The 23,321-nt window shown below is 38.4% G+C and overlaps 1 protein-coding gene across 5 annotated transcripts in view; it reads left to right on the top strand.

Moving 5' to 3' along the window:
• Positions 1-8,962, top strand: part of LOC132113737 (ETS-related transcription factor Elf-1-like) — a 39,034-nt gene extending 30,072 nt beyond the window's left edge. For 3 of the 5 annotated variants that reach the window (XM_059521695.1, XM_059521699.1, XM_059521698.1), the window contains 7 exons: positions 2,572-2,740; positions 3,471-3,578; positions 3,775-3,936; positions 4,128-4,211; positions 4,810-5,002; positions 5,098-5,439; positions 6,174-8,962. In XM_059521695.1, coding sequence (XP_059377678.1) covers positions 2,572-2,740; positions 3,471-3,578; positions 3,775-3,936; positions 4,128-4,211; positions 4,810-5,002; positions 5,098-5,439; positions 6,174-6,978 — 1,863 coding nt within the window. In that variant the 3' untranslated portion in view covers positions 6,979-8,962. The remainder of the gene's footprint in view (positions 1-2,571; positions 2,741-3,470; positions 3,579-3,774; positions 3,937-4,127; positions 4,212-4,809; positions 5,003-5,097; positions 5,440-6,173) is intronic. The other 2 variants (XM_059521700.1, XM_059521701.1) reach the window with 2 other exon arrangements.
• Positions 8,963-23,321: the final 14,359 nt, after the last annotated feature.

The following is a 23,321-nucleotide window of genomic DNA, read 5'->3' as shown; positions in this document are numbered from 1 at the left end:
CTAATTATTTGCACTTACATTATTTGAATGTTTTTTTCTGCACAGAACTATGACCTTTTTTGAGTCCCGACAGGTACAGGTTTGTCACTGCTCATGTAAAATTGTTCTTGATAATTACTACAAGGACTTTCTTAAAAATCCTTTAATACTCCACAGAGTGAGACATTGGCTGAGACATTGGCATATGAAGAGCAGTGTTAGTATTCGGATCTTACATTTATGAGGGCAGAACTGTTCAACTGATTTTTATGGCATGTTTATTACATCATAAATTGGTCTAATGACAAATAGCATGGATTTTATGCAAGAAATTTTGAATTTTAACTTCGTATAAATTCATACAGATATGTTCTGCTATTCTTTATTGACTTGTCAGGCAGTACAAGAGAGAATATGTAAACCGATCACCAAAGTTTTTTTTTTTTGCATAATCCTGATATATGATGTCTGTAGTTTCCCAGTATGGCAGGACGTGAGGGAGGACATGGACAGATGCACAGAGCAAGACTAAGTTTCCTGCTTACTAAGCAGTCAGGGCTTGTGACATTCACAGAGTGCCTGTCTAGCCTAGTTAAAACTCTTCTCTTAGTACACAGATGAAAGATGCAAATTGAAATCTAAAGTTTGTTTGATGTACACAACTGTTTAAAAGTTTGGGGTCAGTAGGTTTGTTTTTTTGTACTTTTATTGAGTAAGGAATGCATTAAATTGATCAAAAGTGACATTATAATGTTACAAAATATTTATATTTTGAATTAGTGCTGTTATTTTGAACTTCCTATTTATCAAAGAATCCTGAAAAAAACAAATCCACAAAAATGTTAAGCAGAACTATCTACACTGATATTATTAAATGCTTTGTTAGCAGCAAATCAGCATGTTAGAATCATTTCTGAATTATCATGTGACACTGATTCTGATTCTAAAACTTCAGTTTTTCCATCACAGGAATAAATGACATTTTACTATCTACTATCTTTACTATCTGCACCCTGTGTAGGTTCTTGGGCTAGATGGCCAGTAAACAGAAAACAGTTGTTTTAGATTGCAACATTATTTTAAAATATTTTTATTATTATTATTGTTGTTGTTATTATTATTCTTTTATTTATTTTTGTTTATTTAATCAAATAAATGCAGCATTAGTAAACATAAGAGACTCCTTTTAAAAACATTAAAAAAAACAACTTTTGAATGGTGGTGTATATCCAAATTAAACCCCTAGCTAATTCCAAGTGTCATAATTGCATCCGTTTTAGTAGTTTAGAGTTTGTGTTAATGTACTCAATAAATTATTCTGGCCTTGAACTGAGATTTGAAAAGCCAAACCCATCGAGTCTCTGGGGGAAATGCCATAACAACAGCAAATAGTCCAAGGATGATGGAACAAAATAAGACAATCTTGCCAAAGGAAGATGTAAAATGGCTTATGTGTTTCACAAACTTGTTTGCAGAGAGACAATATTTCAAGCATACCTGAAGTACTGTAGTGCACTGATCAGTTATTGTTAAATATCATTTCTTTTTGTGCGTGTGTGAGATTATCGTCAGTTTCTGGCCAGGAATGGTCTTTGCATGTTGTTTTGCTCGTCTTCACACAGTTGCGCAACTGGAAAGGTGACAAACTGCATTCTGCTTCCATCTAGTGGTTACTCAACACAACAAACACACGTGTTCTCAGTCATTTAAAAAATTTGCAGAATAAATTGTGAAATGTAGTCCTTAAGGAAAGCCAGTCACCTGTCAAGCTCACAATGACCAGTTGCATTATTTAAGCGGTCCTCTAACAAGTGTCAGAATAAAGGTCACTAGACTTTGATCAGACTGCAGTATCTCTTGAATTATTCCCGCTCTGTCAATGATCACTCATATTCTGACACGTTTTGCCTTGTTTGCACATATTGTCTGCCAGGGGCCTAATGAGAGCTGCTATCCAGCTAATGAGATTCGGATTAAGAGTAGGAAAACGGAAAGGGCAGAAAAAAGACATCGTTTATTAAGTATGATAGTATATTTTGGCTGTGTTGAGTGTGGTGGGGGATGTGGAACAGTCTCTTGTGGCTTTAGAGTCCAGCACCAACTATTTCCTCCCATCACCCCCCCCCCCCCCCCATGTGATCTCCACCCTCGCTTAGTAATGCTGGTGGAAATGAGGAAGCCTGAAATGGTGTTTTTGGCATGAAGCTCATGACCCTGGGAGCGAACAGGGTCATGTGTATGAGAACCTTACTGGAACTGCTGTGGAACATTTGCGTTTATGTAATTTACTCACATGATACCACACAGGCTCGTCTCAGGCCTTATTGTTATGCCGTCACATATTGATAGTCCAACCAAGTGACTGAACCAGCTCAGGTTAAAGCCATTATGAATGGGCCATTAGTTGCAGCCTCTGTGAGAAATAAGTAACCTGGACGATTGTGGATTATACGCTTTCATCTGCAGGGAAGGGGCAAATTTATGTGTTTTAAAGCAATTATGGTGCACTTTACTGCCTTTCCACTAAAAGCATCGCACAACGGTTGATTTTAGATCAATGGCGCATTTATCTCTCTGTTTGTTCTCCCACAGCTGGACGACCCTTCAGTGTTCCCAGCGGTGATCGTGGAGCAGGTGCCCGCTGCCGACCTCATGCAGGTGTACTCTGGACTGGAGGCAGATGAGGTGACTAATGGCATCATGGTGGATGCCATTCAGGATGTGGTGGAAGAGAGCATGATGGGAGATGTGGGGCTCTCTGGTGAGTCCAATAAGTGATCACAATTATAGGTGGCATGATGTTTTTTGGGTGGATATGCATTGCACCTGAAACAATCCACAACACTGTTTCTACAGTATATATGCAGTACTGTTCAAAAGTTTGAGGTGTTTTTGAAAGAAGTCTCTTCTGCTCATCAAGGTGGCATTTATTTAATCAAAATACCATAAAACAGTAATATTGCCAAATATTCAAAGTAAAAATAAAATAACGGTTTTCTATTTGAATATATTTATTATAAGATGTAATTTTTCCATGCAGTGGTACAATTGAAATTTTCAGCATCCATTACTTCAGTGTCACGTGATCCTTCAGAAATCATTCCAATATTCTGATTTGCTGCTAAGGAAACATTTCTTCTTATTTTCAGTGTTGAAATAGTTTTACATTTTTATTGATTTTTGTGGAATCCTTGTTAGATTTTTGTCTGGATTATTTAAAGAAAGAGTGTTTATATGAAATAGATGTATTTTGTAACATAATAGAAGTCTTTACTGTCACTTTTGATCAATTTAATGCATCCTATATAAAAGTACCGATTTCAAAATCTTTTTGTGTAGCCATAATGGACAGCTTCACAAATCACTTTGTCTATTTGTTCTTTACATTTTTCTCAAAGAAAACTACTGCGAAGCACATTTTAAGTGAAAGCCATTATAGAGAAACACTAGCTTAGTGTTTGTCAGGTGATGGAAATATTTTCTGTCCACAGTAGAGACCCCTGTCTCAAGTGGAGAGGACAATATGGAGACCATTGAGGCGGCTGAAGCCCTACTGAACATGGAATCTCCCAATAACATCCTGGATGAGAAACGCATGAGTATGTGATGACTCGCTTTCGGTTTACATGGTGCTGGGTTTTTTTTTTTTTATGTTTGTGGGGAGACTTCTTAAAAAACGCAGCATACTTCAGTCAGTTTGCACATACTGATACTAGTTCTCTTTTCAGCTCTGCATGTGTTTAATCAAACAGAACTATAAACATATACTCATACTTGACCTCTGCCCTTCTGTAGTTCACACATACGGGAATATCCTGGAATCAGACCTCACCTACATTTCCCTGCGTCCAGAACAGCTCTCAAACGGCTGCATGGATGTTCCCCTGGATGATGAGACATCCTCCATGGATGAGATTCCTCAAAAGAACCTTTCCAAGCCCGTCAGGAAAAGCAAAGGTACCAAAATCCTCCAGTAGAAGGCAGTGTACACCTCAGCGTTAATGTGAGAATAAAAAAATGTTCTAAAGATAACCAAATACATCAGACTTTTTTTTTTCTATGATGATTATTTTATTTTTTAATTCATTTGCATATTTAGTTACTCTGACAGTCTGAGAGGTAACTATTCTCTTGCAATCATCCTGTAGCTCGCAAACCAAGACCAGTGCGGCCCTGCTCTCCAATCACCAATCCAACTCTGCCATTGAAGAAAAAGAGCAAAGAGGGCAAAGGTAAGCATGACCTCGGAGCACTGCACGGTAGTAAAGGAGAACAGTTGGAAACTATCGCTTCTCTGTGTCCTGCATGCATCATGAGTTGCTCTTACCGGGCCTTTGCTGGTAGTGCTGTAGCTGCTTAATTGATGAGGTGCTCTCAAAGTACTGTGTTTGTGAGGGAACTAAAAGTGATGGTGGGCTGGGGGGCACATCGATGCTGTCCTGATAGAGGCCCCTTACGCATTCGTCCTGTTCCCAGCTCAGAGAGGAGGTCGGCCGCATACATATACATCAACTTGACACGCCAGTCTGTTCTCTCTCCGACTCCCACTGCCCGGGTAGCTGTTTTTAACCACTTCTGGCCAAAGCACACGACAAACAAGAATAATCTAGTGCCAGGCCCCTCTAATTAATTTCCAGCCTGGCGTAGGGCTACCATGAAGGGACAATTGATTTATTACGCTTATGAGAAAGAATACAATAATTGCACCTCTGCCAGTTCGGCTTGTTAAATAAGACCTGTGGAATCGTGTATGAAGTGGGTTTAAGCTTTTTATAAGTCTACATTTTTAATGAGACGACAGAGGAATATAAAAGACCCTTATTCTTGTAGGTAACACTATCTACCTGTGGGAGTTCCTCCTGGCTTTGCTGCAAGACAAAAACACCTGTCCCAAATACATCAAATGGACACAGAGAGAGAAGGGCATTTTTAAGCTGGTGGACTCCAAGGCTGTCTCCAAGCTGTGGGGCAAGCACAAAAACAAGCCTGATATGAACTACGAAACCATGGGGAGAGCGCTCAGGTGAGCCAATGGTTACAAAGACTTCACTCAGAGGGACCAATCATGCCAGAGGAATTGCTTTTCCTGACCTCCCTTTTCTGCTTGCTCTCTTTTAGGTACTATTACCAGAGGGGTATATTGGCCAAGGTTGAAGGACAGAGGCTTGTTTACCAGTTTAAGGAGATGCCCTCAGATCTGGTTATTATTGATGAGGATGATAGCCAAGGGGACAACGGCGGTTCTGGCTATGGAGGGCAACGGTCCGCTCCTCATGGCCGGGCAGTGTCCCGCGGTTCATCACGTGCGCAGGGTAAGAGCGCGCAAGTGAAGTCCGTGAAGAGAGAGATGAGTCCCGGGCTGAACGGTAATGGAAGACAAGCAGAACAGCTGATGCAGACAGTCCATGTTCTTCAGCCAAATCAAGGAGCTGCTGTCCCAGTGTCTACACACTCCTTAAGGTGAGGAGCGTTTTTGTGTGCACAAAAGAATACAAACATAGACAGCCACACACACAAGCAGGAAGTGTACTAACAAATTTAAAACCACTGTTGAAAGCTCTTTTCCCAAATCTGTTGTCTTTGCTGCCTGCATAGGTAGCTACATTCTTAACCAGCAGCATCATAACCAAAATAGACCTTATAAGGGAGCCATTTGTAACCCTTTTTTTCTAGTCTGTAATACGAATTACAGAGCCTTGTAAATGGTGTGGGGAAAAAAACAAGATATTGTGGCCACAAAATAAGAAATTTTCTCCTCATTTTAGTTAAATTATGGTGCAGCGTGACCACGGTTTAACTACATTAAAACAAGGGAATGAATTAGTACAACTTGGCCATGTTTTAACAAGGGATTGTTTTACGTACAAAGTGGCCATGATTGAACTAAATTAAAACAAGAGAGCATAGTAGTGGCCACAATTTAACTAAAACAAGGGACCAATTAGTACAACATGGCCACAAATTAATTATCTGTCTTAAAATGTTCTTAATTTTAAGAATTTAAAAATCTAAGAACAATGGCATCATGCATTTAGTTTCTTTAGCTTAAAAAAGTTCTATTTTGCATGTTCCGCAGCTTATCAGAAATACAGTTGGCTCTAATAATTCAAAGCCGCCATATAATTTTTGCTTCTCCTTATAGTGGAGCTAAAGCGCTCTTGCTTTATAACCGTATGCCCCTCTATCTCTCTCAGGACTATAAATATGCCAGGCTCTGTTCCCATGGTCCTCACTTCAGGAGCTCAAGGAGGTGGTTCAGTCACCCTGCAGCCCTTGCCTCTGTCCTCTGTTCTGACCAATGGGGATACCTCCACACATGCCTCGCCACCTCGGGTGATTCTCCACACTGTGCCTTCCACCAGCCCTGGCAGTAAAGATGTGCTTACCATCCAGACTGCCTCTCTGACGACAGACAGCATCCAGTCCCAGCAGCTCCTTGTGTCCACTCTGGGTTCATCCAGTGGAGGGGTCATCAGTACCACACCACAGCAAGCCGGATCTCTTAATGGCATCACCCGCCTGGTCACTCTCAATGCCAACGGGCAGCCCGTAGTGGCCCAGCAGCCTGGAACGGTCATCGCCACTGTCCTGAAGCCCAGTGAACTTCAAGGCCTGCAGGTGAAGGAGGAGATCCTAGACCCCCAGTACCTCCAATCTCTGGTCAACAGCAACCCCAGTGTGACCTCATATGGCAAAGAAGAGCTAGAGGAAGGAGTGGCAGAGTTGAGCTACAGAACTGTGATCATCAACAGTGCAGGTCAGGAGCTGTGCCAGACCCTCAACGGACACTCGGACATGGGCTCGCAGCTGGCCAGCAGCCCTAGTGAGGGCCTGACCCCTGTGGAGGAGCTAGAAGTGAGGGGAGAAGTGGCTCTGCATCCGGAGCCTGAGGCTAAAGAGCTGTTAGAGGGCTCTCAAGGTCTACAAGAATTGCAGGGCACAATCCAGATACCCGCATCCCACTTCATCCAAGTCAAGGCGGAACCGGCTGAGACCTAAACTTTCAGCTAAAGCAGGGGAATGTGGACCCAATCAACCAACACACACACACAAAAAGAAAACAGGATTTCAGTGGAGCATATTACCTGTAATTTATTGCTCTTGATTGTTTAGAATGGGTGTTGACCCGAAGACTGCTGTTTATTCAAAGTTATATTGTGATATTGTGCCTAAATTGGAACCTTGAGGGATACCGACCATGATGTCATGATGAAAGCTCTTTGGTTTGCTCTCTGTCACTTCCAAACTCCCGACAGGAGAGCAGCCATTCTCCAACCAGGGATATTCCCACCATATGTGCCAGTTGAGATGTTTCTGTCTCTTCTCATCTCCACAGACAAATCCAAAGACTTCATCCAGCAGAGGGACCAAAAGGAGTTGGTGGGAAGCCAAAAAGAAACCAACAACATACCATTGACTTTAGGATTTAAAAAACACACACAGTTGCTTAGGACATAAAAGGACTTTTTTTTTGGTAGCCATCTTCAAGGACTTCAAAAGGATGCCTATTGGAATAAGACTGAAAGAGTGTCCAGGTGGTTAATGCTTTGTTTTGGAAGTGATGCTTTTAAGGGGAAGATTGAATGATTCACTCTGTTTTCAATACAGAATTATGACATTATCTCATCCCCCTCATACCATCAGAACTGAAGAGGTTATCATTTTTTATCACAAACAAATTTAAAAGCACTGCGCTTTCATGGAAATGGGCATTGTCTGTCCAAAGAGACAGTTCTAGTAGACGTTGTTTGTATATACTGTAGTAACAGACCAGAGAATATAGTGACAAATTCCAAAATCAGCTGCAAAGTATTTCCCCATTATAATCTTGTTCATATGAAATGGAATGCAGTATACATAAATATATATATAAATATATAATATACAACTAAGATTAAATTTATGGCCACAAATTTATTTATTTTCTGAATTTCAAAATTCTGTGTAAAAAAAAGGATTTTTTTAAACAAATGCAAAAATGAGGGAAAATATGCAGTATGTAGGGCTAATTTTACCCTTAATAATCCAGAATGTGTGTTTAATGTTGTATTTTTTCAATTTAAAGCATTCCATGTAATCTGCACATCTTTCATATTTTATCTATTTTTCAATATAAGGGGATCTAAACTTAGCTTTATGAGATTGAGCTATCGTGCTGTTCTTATTCACTGTGATGTGTTTAAAGCCATTTTTAGAGAGCGTATTTGCTATAAATGTGATGTCCTTTGGTTTCTGCCTTTACGCTGTCATACTTTTACCCTATATCGACCACATATCGTTTGACTGATGCCTTACATGACTGTTTTTTCAGATCACAGATTGTCTCTCAGTCACTCTTTGTGACATTTCGGTAGATTTTTAAAATGTATTTATTTGTAGTTGATGTAGTCATCTGTCCATGGCCTCCGTTCCTTCCTCGCCTCATTTATATTCAATTTATCTAGAGCACAGTCTCTTAATAGCAACCAGAGTGGATGCAGCAGACAAACTAAATTTGTGCTAAATTGGAAGAAGTGACTTCCTAAAAGTTGTTGATGGTAAATGGTGACTGGACTCTCTGAAGACCAGATGCTGATCATGGGCAGCAGGCTTTTGCCTTAAATTTAGTTTCGACTAATACCAGAGTTTTGGTGCTGCTCTGACAATCATGGCTACACCTTGTATTATGCAATATTACATCAGTTATACAATCAGTGACCTCCTTCATAATAGAAGAAAAATGTCCATCTAGCCACCATGTCATTTTCAGACCTGGTCTTGTTTGAAATCTTTGTTGACCACAGGCTTTATGCTCTGTAGTTTTTGGGTAAAGGTATGCCAGTGCTCTTGCTATAATTTAATCTTGCCTTTTCATGGGGCTTTCCTTTTTTTCTATTTGTCATATAGTAGACTAGATTTTTTTTTCTAAAAAAATAAAGAAAGAACTAAAGAGAGAGAACCAAAAGAAAATAAATATAATAAAAACAATTTTGCCTTAACGTGATCTCCTTTCCCTCTTTGTTGTGGAAATTAAAACTCAAGATCACAGACTAACTGGGTTGTGGGTAAACAACACAAAGCCCACAAGGCAGATGCTATCATTGTTCCACTGTATTAAAACAAGTACACCTCCCTGTGCATCTCCTCATGCGTTTCCTCTGTTAGCGTGAATGAACAGAGGTCAGATGCACTCCCAGGTATCTCGCAACATCTTGCTGTGAATCGAGGCTGCTGCGGGGAGCTTTGTTTCCAGCCATATGTGCTCCCATTCAGCTCATCTGCTCCTTATGGAGACTACAGAGCACCACAGCAACTTCGGCGAGGCTGGAGTGAGTGCAATCTGTTAACTACAGGAAGCAAAGCATCAAAAAGAGTTATTGAACAATCAGGCATGGTTCCCTCGGTTGAGTGGGTGAAAAAGAGCATTAGCATTTTTAAACCTGGTCATAAAATTGCCCTCATGCGGTTTCAAACCTGTTATTTATTTCGTTTATGAAACGCACACACACGAAAAAACTTTTCACATTTTTATGTACAACAACAATTGTACATAAGTGAATTTCAAACTCCAAAAAGTCATTGAAAAGGTTAAAAAACAATAAATAAGACTATGCCACAGGTTGTTTTAATGGTGCTTTTTTAGTGTATTTAGCCCTTTTTGGAGTTTGACAGCCTGTGTGGTCTTTATGAATTGTCACGTGGAAAAGACAACATACACGATTGGAACAACATGAGAAATGATGGAATTCTCATTTTATTATTTGTTTAAAGGGGTCCTATTATGCTTTTTGACTTTTTCAGCTTTAGTTAGTCTGTAATGTTGCTGTTTGAGCATAAAAAAGATCTGCAAAGTTACAAAGCTCAAAGTCCACTTCAAAAGTAGACATTTTATTCAACAGAAATCCCTTTTCAAAAACTACAACGAACGACTCGTTTGGACTACGACACATATTTTCCAGGACTTGCTATATCACAAATATCGATGAATGGGATGAGACTTGGTTGAGCTGCATCATTATGTCGCAGACACTTTCCCAAGACAGACAAACTTAGAGTGGTTACAATTATCCGGGTTTAAATAGAGCGCAAATTGATATGATTTTGACGCAATATTTAAACTGAAGCTCGCAGCAGGCAGCTATGGTAAGGGACGAGACATTTCCCGACCAGGCGCCAAGTGCTCCAATCACAACACACACTGGCCCAGCTAACCAATCACAGCACATTTCGTATATCAGAAGGTGGGATTTCATTTGATACAAGAACTATTCAGTCATTCATGCAAGACTGGGAAGAGAAGTGTAATAATGTAAAATATTTGAAAAATAATGTCAAAACAAAATCAAGACTTTGCAAAAGCATAACAGGACCCCTTTAACATATTCACTCTTAATGACTTCATGTAATATTTTTTTCCCCGTCTGTCTTGTGGGAAAATAATCTTTAAACAACTAACACGGACTGAGAGAGGACCCATAACAGTTTTCACACCTGCAGCTCTCTGAGCCGGACTTGTGGTGAGGATAGAAATGATTGTGTGTGTGATTACTCACTGGCACAGGATTGGATAGGCTTTCAATGGTGTTGTACGGTGGGGTGTGTGTGTGTGTGTGTGTGTCTGCTGATAGAGCCATCTGGCAGCTGGTACATGCTGGAGCTCTAACCCCCAAGTCTACTATTCACACACAGCTGCAGATTACCCAGCACTGTGAACCCTATAGGCAACACTGAAAAATAAACCAATAACATCCAGAAAAACACAGTACCAGAGCTGTTAAAGGCAACTGTAGCCACAAGAATGGGCAAAACAAAATGGCAACTAAAGGTGGTTGTTAAAACGACTTGTGTTTACATGTCTTGTGAGAATAGGAAGATATTTTATCACACCACTTCAAATGTTACTAGAGAAGATATAACAAATCCATAGATATGAACTTTTTCATTTCCAATATCAAGTCAGAGGGACAAGGACAGAGGGAGACCAGTACAGCAAAAATGTCTTAAGTTGGATTTATTTTTGAAAGTCAATTTCTGGAACATACGTTAAAGTCTTAAGTTAAACAAAAATGCTACTGGATATTTCCACCTTTCCCCATAAGAAAAGGAACAAAAAAAGCTCCAAAAACCTCACCGACCTTCCCAAGAGCCATAATGTCACAATGTGAATGTGCCATTAAACAGCCAATTATAGGCTGTTTTTTATTTATTTAATTTTCAATAAAAATTAAAATCATAAAGCAGTAAAAGGTAATGCAAAAAGTTTTGTTTTTGTAATACATTTTATAAAATAAAATCATCATCTTGCCCTGACCTGATTTTAATAAAATAATTTAAAATCAGACAACTTTATAATAATTTAAAATCTACCTTAATGTAGTTGTTAGAAATTACCATTAACTAAGATTAATAAATGCTAAAGAACTATTTTTCATTCTTAGTTAATGTAAACTAAAGTAGTTAACAATGTTAACTATTAACCTTTTTGTAAACTGTTACCGATATTTTATCAAATTCAAAATATCAAATTCAAAATCATGGTTACTTTGTGACAACTAGACCTGGTCATCATTTCAGGTTTTTCACCATTTCAGTCACTTTTGACTCTTAAAAGTAATTATACAAGAATGATAATTATATAATAATTATAATTATAAAAGAATGAGAAAACGTTATGAGCATGTCATGGCACAGGAAACACATGTAGCTATTTGAAAGGCATGTTGTCTTCCTATTAATACTCATGTCATGCAGCATTAAAAAAAGAATAAACAGGACAGCTTGCAGTGATCAGTTTTTCACTGCTGAATGTCATAGAATCTATGATGAATCATAAACTTTTAAACCGAAATAACCCTTGTACAGTTTTAAAAAAGTTAACAAATTAAAGCTGAATTTCTAGACAGCTGTGGTTCACTAGTGTCAAACTGGGTCTTTACATCAACACAGCTGGACAAAATCAGCTCAAGGAACATACTATTTTTAAAGCAAGACGACGAGTAGCTGGGGGCCAGTGACATGCTTGAAGACAGCGAGTGTTTATTGCATCACGGCGTCCCACTAGTGAGGAGTTGTGGGGCGGCTGAGGGATGGCGGTCATTAGAAATGTGCCTCCAGTCAGGGGCTGCGCTAAGATTACAGATGCACCAGGATGCTGACACACACACACACACACACACACACACACAAATGTGAGCTAAACAATGGTTTTGTTCTGTTACTGAACTAAGACTAATAACATCCACTCCAATTTTCGTCCTTTGTTCATCACTTTATATTTACATCAAATTTTAAAAGCAGCAGCAGTCTCACAGCAGGAACTTATAGAAGCTAAAAGCAATACTCTTTCAGCTATTAAACTTCTCACCCTACATCCCTCAACTGCCTGAATTGATAAAATGCTTCCACTGACAAATGAAACAATAACTATAATTTTTTAGATTTCCCAGGTCATAACCATAGAGTCAAGGTTTGGCTGATTATTATGGCCCCATTAGCTCCTGCTGGTGGATGCTATAACTACATCATCTGTAAGAAAAACACATCTTTCTTCTCCATTGATAGCCATTCAGAAATATCTTTTACTTTCTGGCTGTATAGATGTAGCAAAAATGAAATATATGGAAATAATTAGGCTTTATTTAAGTAGATATTTTGCATTGTAGATGTGTGAGATATTAAATTGTTTAAATAATAAAAAGTAGTTAAACATTTTAAATGACACACACGCACACGAGCACAGCCTGAATTATTGAATATATTTTAATATTTTTCATAATATAGTGATCTAAAAAAAATCCTTCATATATACTTGTATTCAAATCTTATGTCATGAAGCAAAAACTACGATTAAATAATTACAATCAAGTAGTTGAAGTTTAAATTTGATTAGACGCATAATTCTTTTACAAGACAGCATATTTTCCGTATCAAACTCGACATAACATTTTCTATAAAATATTGTCGTTGAAAATTATTTCTACTTATTTTCTTTGTATTTATTATAAATAATGACCTTAACACAAGCATTGTCATATTACACATATTATTTTTTCTGTTCCACAGATTTGTTTTATTTTTATTGAAAAATTACCCACCAGCACTAGCATTGCCTATTCTTTTTATAGTCCATCTACTTGTTTTATTTTTATTTATTATAAAAACATGACACACACACACACAAAACCCTTTCTTCGTATAATTTTAGGCGAACCCCTCACACCCACCCCACACACTGTCCTCTTTTTGGAAAACTAAAATATGTTCACCGTGTTTTAATATATATAATATGAGCCAACATGAGCAAAGAAGTCAGATTTTATATCTTGTTCATCGGAGGAGTCCTACACCAGCCGTAAAACTTCCAGCAAGATGAAGAGGAATGTCTAGGTATTGTAAATCTCCTTGCTTTTATCACCTTAATACAAGAGAATAAAGTCATATCATAGGCACCACTGGAGGGCAGTAGTGACACACCTCAGTGAAATACATTTAACCAGCAATTTGCTCCCTCTTCTTGTACATCGTTGTACTGCTTTAAAGTAGAAAGTCTGCCTGTTAAACAAAGAATGTACACAGCACTCCACGTACACGAACCGGCGAGTTAAATGCTGGGAACTAAAACTTGGAGGTAAATTACTTTTGATGTGCTAACAAAAGGAATGAATTCACATGCGTTCTGTACCTGAGCAGTCAGTCTGCAGTCCTCGCACAGCTCGAGACTCACTCGATGTTCGCCCTCAGTCACTGTTCCTGCAGGCTCACTCGTCCCGGCAATGAAATACAAGCAGCTCGGAGCTTTCACAGATGAAAATAGGTTGTTTTAAATCTGAAATCGTTAGTGACTTCTCAGTATGGATCTGAGTCGGTATATGAGCGTAGGTGCTTTTCTATAGTTCATTCAATTTAAAGTCATGAATAACATATTCATATATATATTGTTACTTGTCATAGCTGACATGGAAATACACCTGTGCTGGTATTTGTCTAGAAATGAAAACACAGGTAGGCTATATGAATATGGCATATATCATAAGGCACATTGTAAACAGCTTGGTCGACAATTACATTAATGAACTTATAGTTCTCTTGCTCTTTGTCTACTTTTATTCTGTGTCATTTATGGTGGTTTTTGTAGTGCATTTTGTCCTTTTTTATCACTGTATAGATAAAAAAGGCTCAGAGGTTGTTCCAGATTTCTTGGTCATATAAGTTTTGAACAACAAGAGGGTGAGAAAGTAGATTGTTATTTTTTACCTATTAGGCTGTATGAAGAACTAGAGTAATAATTGTAATAATTTAATTTATACAATTTTATAATTTAATAAATTGAATATTAATAATAATATGTTTGTAGCATTTATGTAACTGTAAATGTTAATATTGAATGGATTAAAAATATTTTTGGAATTACTGATATTTTCCCCACTATATGATATACCTAATGTTAATGTTTGAGGTGACTTCCTCTTGTATCGCATCAAGATAAGTGCTGGTGTCTCAGATCATTTCAAGGTATTGTGATAAAAGAAACAGTATCCATTATAATAAGATTTCTATGGGGTATTTTGAGTTTGTGCTTTGATCATTTACCTCAGGCTTCCAGTGAATTAGATCTTAGTATTGCAGAAGGAAGCAATCTTTTGGAAAAAAAGATATGGCTGATGAAAATCACATTTGTAAAACTGACCATGGATGCGAAAGAGATAAACATCAAGGTGAGTTTTAACTTCCTCCATGGAATGCTTTGTCTGGTTATTTGGCACAGATGTGGCATCTTTTTTTCTTTTTTTTTTTTTAAGATGAAAGCTCTGTGTTTTGCTATTTTGTTAGTTTCTCAGAATAGATGCATTTGTATGCTTTCACTGTAATGTCTTTCAAGGTTTCCCATATAATAATTTAAAATAATATACTGTGTCTGTCTGTCTTATTAGGTTTCATATAGTGCAGTCATGTGTCTGGTCTTATTGGAGCTGACCTGGAAGAGCATAATAATGTCAAGGTCATTGTATTTGTCTTCAAAACAAACAAAAAAATCTGAAGGCGTACATTTAAAGGTGCAATAGGCTATTGTCTTCAGAAACATTTTTTGTTATGCTAGTTGAAAGTCTCTTCACATCCCGATAGCAATCTTAAGTTAAGTGGTGTACATTTGTTTATAAGTATTTCGAAGGGGTGTGACGAGACACTTATCCCACGAGATGAGACGAGACTCGAGACTGGGTTCATGAGAACGAGGCGAGACAAGATTTTAGACTTTTTTTGAAGAAATCCTCAATGATGAAATATATTGGGGAAAATATTCTTTTATTCAACTGAAAACACAAAATGCAAAAAATGTAGGTGCATTTTGAAATCAACTTGTACTTTATGAAATTTAACTTCTATTTTAATTAATTATATGCAGCAATAAACAACATGTAAACTAGAGCTGCACATGGTTCTGGATAAATTGAGAATCATGTTTTATATACAGTATATATATATATATATATATATATATATATATATATATATAAACTGGAGATCACGATTCTCTAAGAATTCTAAAGAAAAAAAAAGATTAGAAAACTAAACAAAATAACAATTTACTAGTGGTTCTGACAAAATGTTAATTGCTTAAGTCTTTGTTGAAAAATATATTCATTTGAAAAAAAAAATAAAATAAATGAAGGAGTCAGTGTCTCAATTCATAAAGACCTGTTTCTCAATTAGAATCTCCTGAATGAATGACTCAATAACAAATTATTTTTTTTAAACGGGCATTTGTCGCCACCTCGTGGCGGAAGAGGACAAGCGTTACAATACATACCCGTGTTAAAAGGGTCATATGATGCGTTTCAATTTTTCCTTACTTTTTGGAGTGTTACAAGCTCTTGGTGCATAAAGAAGATCTGTAAAGTTAAGTCTAAGTCTTGAGACTAAAGTCTCAAATCCAAAGAGATATTCTTTATCAAAGTTAAGACTCGTCCACACCCCCCTAAAATGGCTCGCTCTAACACACCCCTACATATTTACATCTGTATGTGAAGTGAAGTGAAAGTGACATTCAGCCAAGTATGGTGACCCATACTCAGAATCCGTGCTCTGCATTTAACCCATCCGAAGTGCACACACACAGCAGTGAACACACACACACACACACACACACACACACACACACACACACACACACACACACACACACACACACACACACACACACACACACAGAGGTGGGTAGAGTACCCAAAAACTGTACACAAGTAAAAGTAAAAGTACTTCTAGAAATATTTACTCAAGTAAAAGTAAAAGTACTAGTCTTGAATAGTTACTTGAGTAAGAGTAAAAGAGTATTGGATAAAAAATCTACTCAAGTAGTTAGTTACTAGTTACTTTGGGTCATATATACTGAGCCTATTTTTATTTAGATATATAGATAAAATGTATGTATGTATGTGTGCGTGTATAAATGTATATATTTCATCAGCCTTTACTCCAATTTATGTAATTTATTATAAAACCCTGTCTGTTTACTTAAGTAACAGATATAGGTGTCATGCCATAACATAGTTTTAATACGGCTGACTTTTTATTAAATGTGAATTTAACATTGAAAGTTAATGTGATATAAATATTGCTACTAATCTTTTATTGTTCAGAAAGAGAGCAAATAACATTTACATTATTAAAGATAGTTTTCACTGACAGTCTAGATTTCCATCACTCTCAGAAACTCCCATTAAAATCACTGAAACTGTTAACACTGTGAAATCAATATCTTAATTAAAGATTCGTACACACATCTGCACTTTGTTGTTTCTGACGAGAGAATTCGCCAGAAAGAGGTATTCAGTCAGCGAGCGAGTCAAGGAAGCACCGGCATTTTAGCGATGACTCATTGGAACACCTTTGATTGGCCAATGCTTTAATAAGCTCAAAAGAATCGTGTGTGATTGGTTATAATGCGCAGTGCTGTATAAACGCATCTGTCTCTGGCTAAGCGCCAGCAAGCAATCACAGATCTGAATTTAGCAGCTGATAATATGACTCGCTGAACGTACTTGCACCAGTGTGATTGTATTAAAATTAATAAAATCTTAATCGGCTATTTTTTGTCTTTTGGAAGCTGCATTCAACTTGACTCCCCTCTGTTATAAGCCACACACGTACAACAAACTAATGTCACAGTGGTATCGTGTACTTTAATCGAATGTAGCCCAAGTTATTACCTGTTAAACAGTAGACAGCACACGCGGTGTTCATCTAATAAGGATCTCCATCGCTAGCAAATAATAACCTTTGCAGATTTCAATTCAGTGCAGTTCCAGTCACGTTTTCAACGCTCTTTCTGTTCTTAAACGTTACAACTCCGAGTGAACCACTTCAGACGCTCAGCGCGTGCGGCAGGGAACTGAACGACTCATTCAAACTGATTCATGAACCAATTCACTCGTTTGCCAATTGGTTTGATCAAGCCTTTGAACAGAATTGACTCAAAAGAATGAATCATTCGCGAATGGGCATCGCTCATTGCCCAGAGAAAAGTAGACGGCGCGTTTGGATCAAACTGAAGCATTTATAACATTTATTGCATTAAGATAAAGTAACGAGAGGAGCGTCGCCAACAATAACGAAGTAAAAGTACAGATTTTTCCCCAAAAATTTACTCAAGTAAGAGTATAAAGTACCCATCTTTAAATATACTCCGAAAAGTATTCGTTACCCCAAAAAATTACTCAAGTAAATGTAACGAAGTAAATGTAACTCGTTACTACCCACCTCTGCACACACACACACAGTCAGAGCAATGGGCAGCCATTTATGCTGTGGCGCCTGGGGAGCAGTTGGGGGTTCGTTGCCTTGCTCAAGGGCACCTCAGTCGTGGTATTTCCGGCCCAAGATTCAAACCCACAACCCTAGGGTTAGGAGTCAAACTCTAACCACTACACCTTGACCAAACGTGGGTATGTGGGAAGATTGGCATAACGCCACCCTAGATATTCACGCAAAGAAAGAAGGCGTACCTTTTATTCTTGTTGTAGTGTTGTTGCCATGCCACCATGTCGTATAGACGCTGTGTGTTTCACTGTAAAAAGCGAGACGACATTGTTTGTCATGCCTGGAGCTTATCCGTGCTGCTCACTGAGGAAATACCATATTTTTCGGACTATAAGTCGCATAAGTATTAGTCGCATCAGTCCAAAAATATGTCATGATGAGAAAAAAAACATATATAAGTCGCACAAGACTATAAGTAAGACTACATTTATTTAGAACCAAGAACCAAGAGAAAACATTACCATCTACAGCCGCGAGAGGGCGCTCTATGTCTTCAGTGTAGACTACAGGAGCACTGAGCAGCATAGAGCGCCCTCCCGCGGCTGTAGACGGTAATGTTTTCTCTTGGTTCAAATCTCTTAGTTCATTTCTCTTCATGTCAAATTAATTTTGATAAATATGACTATAAGTTGCAGGACCAGCCAAACTATGAAAAAAAGAGTGACTTATAGTCCAGAAAATACGGTACATCAACTTTGCACTGTGGATTGGTGGGGCGGCTTTCACCATGGTCGAAGCAGAGCCCAGCCCGGGGATGTCACATCCCACATAGCAAACGGACTTGGCTCAAATGTGGCCTCAAGCTGGCACTGCTGGCATCCTGTCCACAATGGCATGTACCCTTTCAGACAGAGCTGGGCCATGTGTTGGAATGATGGCACGGCATGGATCCGGCAAACAATATGAGGGCCGATTGTTGATGGGAGGAGTGTGGCCCAGATCAGTCCAGTGATATGTGGCCCAAATCAGGCTATGATCTGGCAGCATATTATTTGACCCATGATAAATACAATATTGCATGATAATCTTTAAATGATCACATACATTTTAATGAAGTGTAGTATTGTTTAAATTTAGTCTTTGAAATGGCATGTCAAAACAGAATGAAACATTATCATTTCAAAATTAAGCAAATCAGTCAAGTGCATTAAACTGCTCTTAATTATAGTTTTATAAATTTGTATATTATTATTCTTGGTACAAATAATCTTTGAATCTTTACTTTACTTTAGAGAGATCATTTAACCGTTATCATGTAATATTTATTTGGTTTACCATGGGGCACACACTGATCTATAATACAGAGTGGGGGCACATCATTTTTATTAGTATGCTGTCATGCACAAACATTAAATAAAATGATCATGAAAGTATCTTATTTTTATTTAAATCCTGTATCTATGTGATGCTTGGTGTGAGGAACAGATCCAAATTCAAACCGTATTCGTCGGTGATATGTATCTCCTTCCTCTGTAGCTAAAAATTAAAAAATGTGCCGTTAAGAAGTTTTACAACAGGTTTTACGGCAGCGATATCAAACGCTCATTGGGTCTCGCCGGTTTTGTCATAGATTGCGACATGCCGTGTTTCCGGTGATGCGTGTTTTGAATGAGAAACGGGCACCTTGACGGTGTGGATCGGATAGTACTTTCAGCGTTTAACAACTTAAATTATGCCCTGCTCCTCGCACTACTTTTATATTCTGCCAGAGAGGACTGCAACTGCAATGCATCATCATTTGGATTACTATGCTACTGCTCTTTGACACATCTGCAATAAAATCTTATGATTAAGTTACATGTGTCTATCTGTTACATTTCTCTTATAGACTGTATACTTTATACACTCACTCTTTATTGGTTGATTTGTTCTTTATAAAAAATAAATAGAAAATTCGGGGGTTTTTTCGGTACTTTATTGGCATAGACATTCCCAGACAGCAAGCAGTTTCAGCCCAGAACCAACCCACATCTGGCTCACATGGATTTCACGCGGGCCAGATGTGGGCCGGCTCTAGGCCAACACTATGTTGCTGTCTGGGTTACCAAAGCATGTCACAAAATGCATAATGGCGATTATAGTAATACACATTGCAATAATATGAAATCCAGACAGCAACATAGTGTTGGCCCAGATCTGGCCCACATCTGACCTTCGTGAAATCCATGCGTGCCAGATGTGGATAAGGTGTGGCTCAGATTTGGGGATTCTGGCTTTCTTAAGGCTGAGAATTGGCACCAATAATAAAACCTGTTTTGGCCCAGTTCAGGGCCAGTTAAGTGTGATTAACTGGCTGAGATTCGGGCCGGTTATGGCCCATGTGTGGCCCGAGTCTTTAATCCAGTTCTGGGCTACTTCAGGGCCATCATTCTTTCCGGCACTTGGGCCGAGGGAAAAGTGATTGTTTGGCCCAGAAGACCTGGGCCAGAAGACATTTGATATGTGGTTGCTGCAAGGCCAACAGACGCTCCTTCATAGAATCCTTGCCTCTGCTCACTCAAGCCGGCCCGGGGCTCACTCTAAGCATTCGGCCTCCACTCACTCAAGGCCGCTTTGTTTGGCCTTCCAAAAGAGGATACGACTAGAAATCATGTTTATATGACGTTTATAATGGGTTTTATGTTTATGTCTCATCGCTCCGGCTGGACAGGACATCACAATATGTTAAGGGGAGTAACATTTCCATCATACGCTTGAGGTATTCAGCCAATCACAACCAGGGACGGGCTGGGAGTGAAAAACGGCCCTGGATTGTCTCCAAAATAGGCCCACCACAACTACAAATAGTTGTTACTATTTCACAATATTACAGCATTCCTGTCAAATTTATGGCAAATAACATCACAATTTACCAAACGGCAACCTCACGCTCTCTCTTCTTTTAGTTGGACAGCTTTTAAAAATCACAATGCAGACTTTACAACTAATCAGATTTCTTACAGAAATTAAATATTCCTGTATCTGCTGATGAATATGCTGTTGTTTTTAATGCCATTCCATCTAGTGTGTCATTTCTGTTGCAAGGTACTTCATTTCAATGACCATGTAACACTCTGAATTTAACTGACACAATGATCGGAAGTGTTTGCTTTTCTTCAGATCAACAACAACAACAACAAAAAAAAAACTATAAAATTAAAGCTCTTTTTTTATAAAGAGAGAATAACAATTCTTTACACAATACCTTATTGAAATAGCATTCTGCCTCATAGGTTTGCTTACCAATAAAGTAAAATAAATATTATTTAAGTTAATTCCCAAATGTTACTTAACTAAAGTGTTTCTTAGGAAATATAAGTCAGACAGTGAAGTGAGTTGCTGTTTTTGTCATTCTTCTGAAGAAGACTTCATTCATTTATTTTGCCAATGATCTTACACTGAAAACGTCTTATTTTGTAAGTGACTTCTCTTTTTGTTTAATGATGCTTTCTTTGGATGGCTTGACTATACAAAAGAGAAAACTGGAAAATATTACATAATTAATTTATGTTTCCTCAGCTAAATTTCATGTTCATAAACAAAAGTTTACTGGCTCTAAACCTCTTTTTTCTTTCTTCAAAATGGACTTAAAAATGTATGTGGAAACTATCCAAAGTTCTTTTAATTTGAAAGCTATGAAAACAATCTCTTTATATTCGTCCTTTGTGTCTTCTTAAAATTTATTTAATTTTATTACCTTATTTTTGTTGTTGTTTCCCTGGCAACAAATATGTTTGTATAATCTTTTTTTTTTTTTTTGTCTTTATGATTTTAAGTGAATCTTAATGTTTTAAGATTGTGGTGTCTGTGCCGTCTCAAATCGGACAAGAATTCTAACCGGCGTGCACTGCTTCAAGTCAGATTGTTATCGGTTTGCGCAGCGCTGCATGAAGTCGAACTGTTGTCTGTGGTTGTCTGATGTGCATATATGCTCAAGGGGAATGGCTTTGGACAGCGATTGCAGGGAAGGTGGGACATTTGCAGTGTTGCCAGATTGGGCAGTTTTGAATTTGATTGTGCGGGTAAAAATTGGCATTGGCAGGTGGACGAAATTTGGGCTGATTTTGGGTCAGTTTGGCGGGTTTTCAAACGCATAAATTGTATATGCTAACTGGCTAACAAACAAGCCCAAGTGTGCATAAACTGCATCCAAACAGTAATCACAACATTATAAACAAAGGCACACTGCAGAGCAGAGGCTCTGATGCTGATTTTGACGTCGCGGCTGTACTTTTAGCCAATCACTAGGGATCTGCCGACAGACATCATTCATGACTGGCCATCTGTGTGATCTGGAGAATCACAGAACGGCCGGTACTCCAGGACGGCCGGTCCACTCCCCATGTAAGCCCTGGCATACATTTTAAAGTACTATACAAAATAATTAATCAGAATACTTACTACTGCTCACTCAAAGAACTCCCCGCTCAAGCTCGCCATCTCTGCAAGATTAACGATGGCAGTTTTCACGCACAGCTACTAGAACATTTACATCTGTCAGACAGGTTGCTGACGTCACCAAGCTTAGTTTGAGTTTGCGCGTCAGAACGGAAGTGCTAAAAATCGCGAAAAATGGGCTTCACTTGTCTCAATTGAGTTCCAATGGGGTCGCTGTGTCCATTTCTTTCACTGTCTATGGAAGAAACCAACAGCAAAGACGTTAGACCAGGGGGGCAGGGTTTCATATTTTTTTGAAGCCCCCCTGGGCGCCGCCATTGGCTAGCAGACCCCCACCTGCAGTTAGCATTCCATTGACTCCCATTCATTTTGGCGTCACTTTGACAGCTAATAACTTTACATCTGAGGCCCTTAAAGAATCAATTTCTCCATTAATTATTTCTAAAGAAATACATTTCCTAAAGAAAATGTATAAAAGGCTCCATTAACTTGTATCTTACGTTATGGTCCCGTAGAAGCAGTTAAAAAATAATTTAGTGTAAAATATAGGCTAACGATTGCGTCATAACCAGCGACTCTCTGTCGCACAGTAGAGAAATTACCATACGGACCAGGCGCCTAGCCAGTAATGGGCCAGGACGGCACTGGCCCGTTCACATTACTCACTGGCCCACCCATGCAAGTTTGATTAAAATAAATTTGTAGTTAATTTTTATTATTCAAATTTATTTAAGAAAATATATTAATATAAACCTGATTTATTGTTGACTGGTGTGTGTGTGTTTAATTTGTTTTCCGAATAAAATGTAATTGTTGAAGCAAGTTGTAGAAAGCCTCCCTCCGGAACGTAGGCCTAATTGGTTGATATGTTGCTAGGGCGACAGGAAGACTCTCTGAGCGGCGGGCTCTGGCGGCCTTTAGCCAGTGTAATAACATCGTCATAATAATGGCTAAACCATAGACTGTATGGGCTAAACACGTTTCTTTAATGTTTTATTAAAAAAAATTAAAAAAAATCCCAGTGCCAATGCTCTCTCCCGGTCAGCCTGACGCGGGTTTACCCGCCGATCTAACTGCAATAGATGAACCACCTTCACAATCCAATCTAAAGGTATTTCCCTGCAATTTCAAGAATGGAAAATCAAAGAGCTTGTCATCAAAGTGGTATG

Source organism: Carassius carassius, chromosome 33, assembly GCF_963082965.1.
Source record: "Carassius carassius chromosome 33, fCarCar2.1, whole genome shotgun sequence".
NCBI classification, from domain to species: Eukaryota; Metazoa; Chordata; class Actinopteri; order Cypriniformes; family Cyprinidae; genus Carassius; species Carassius carassius.
The sequence above is the reverse complement of the archived record's forward strand: the minus strand, read 5'-3'. Positions and strand labels throughout refer to the sequence as shown.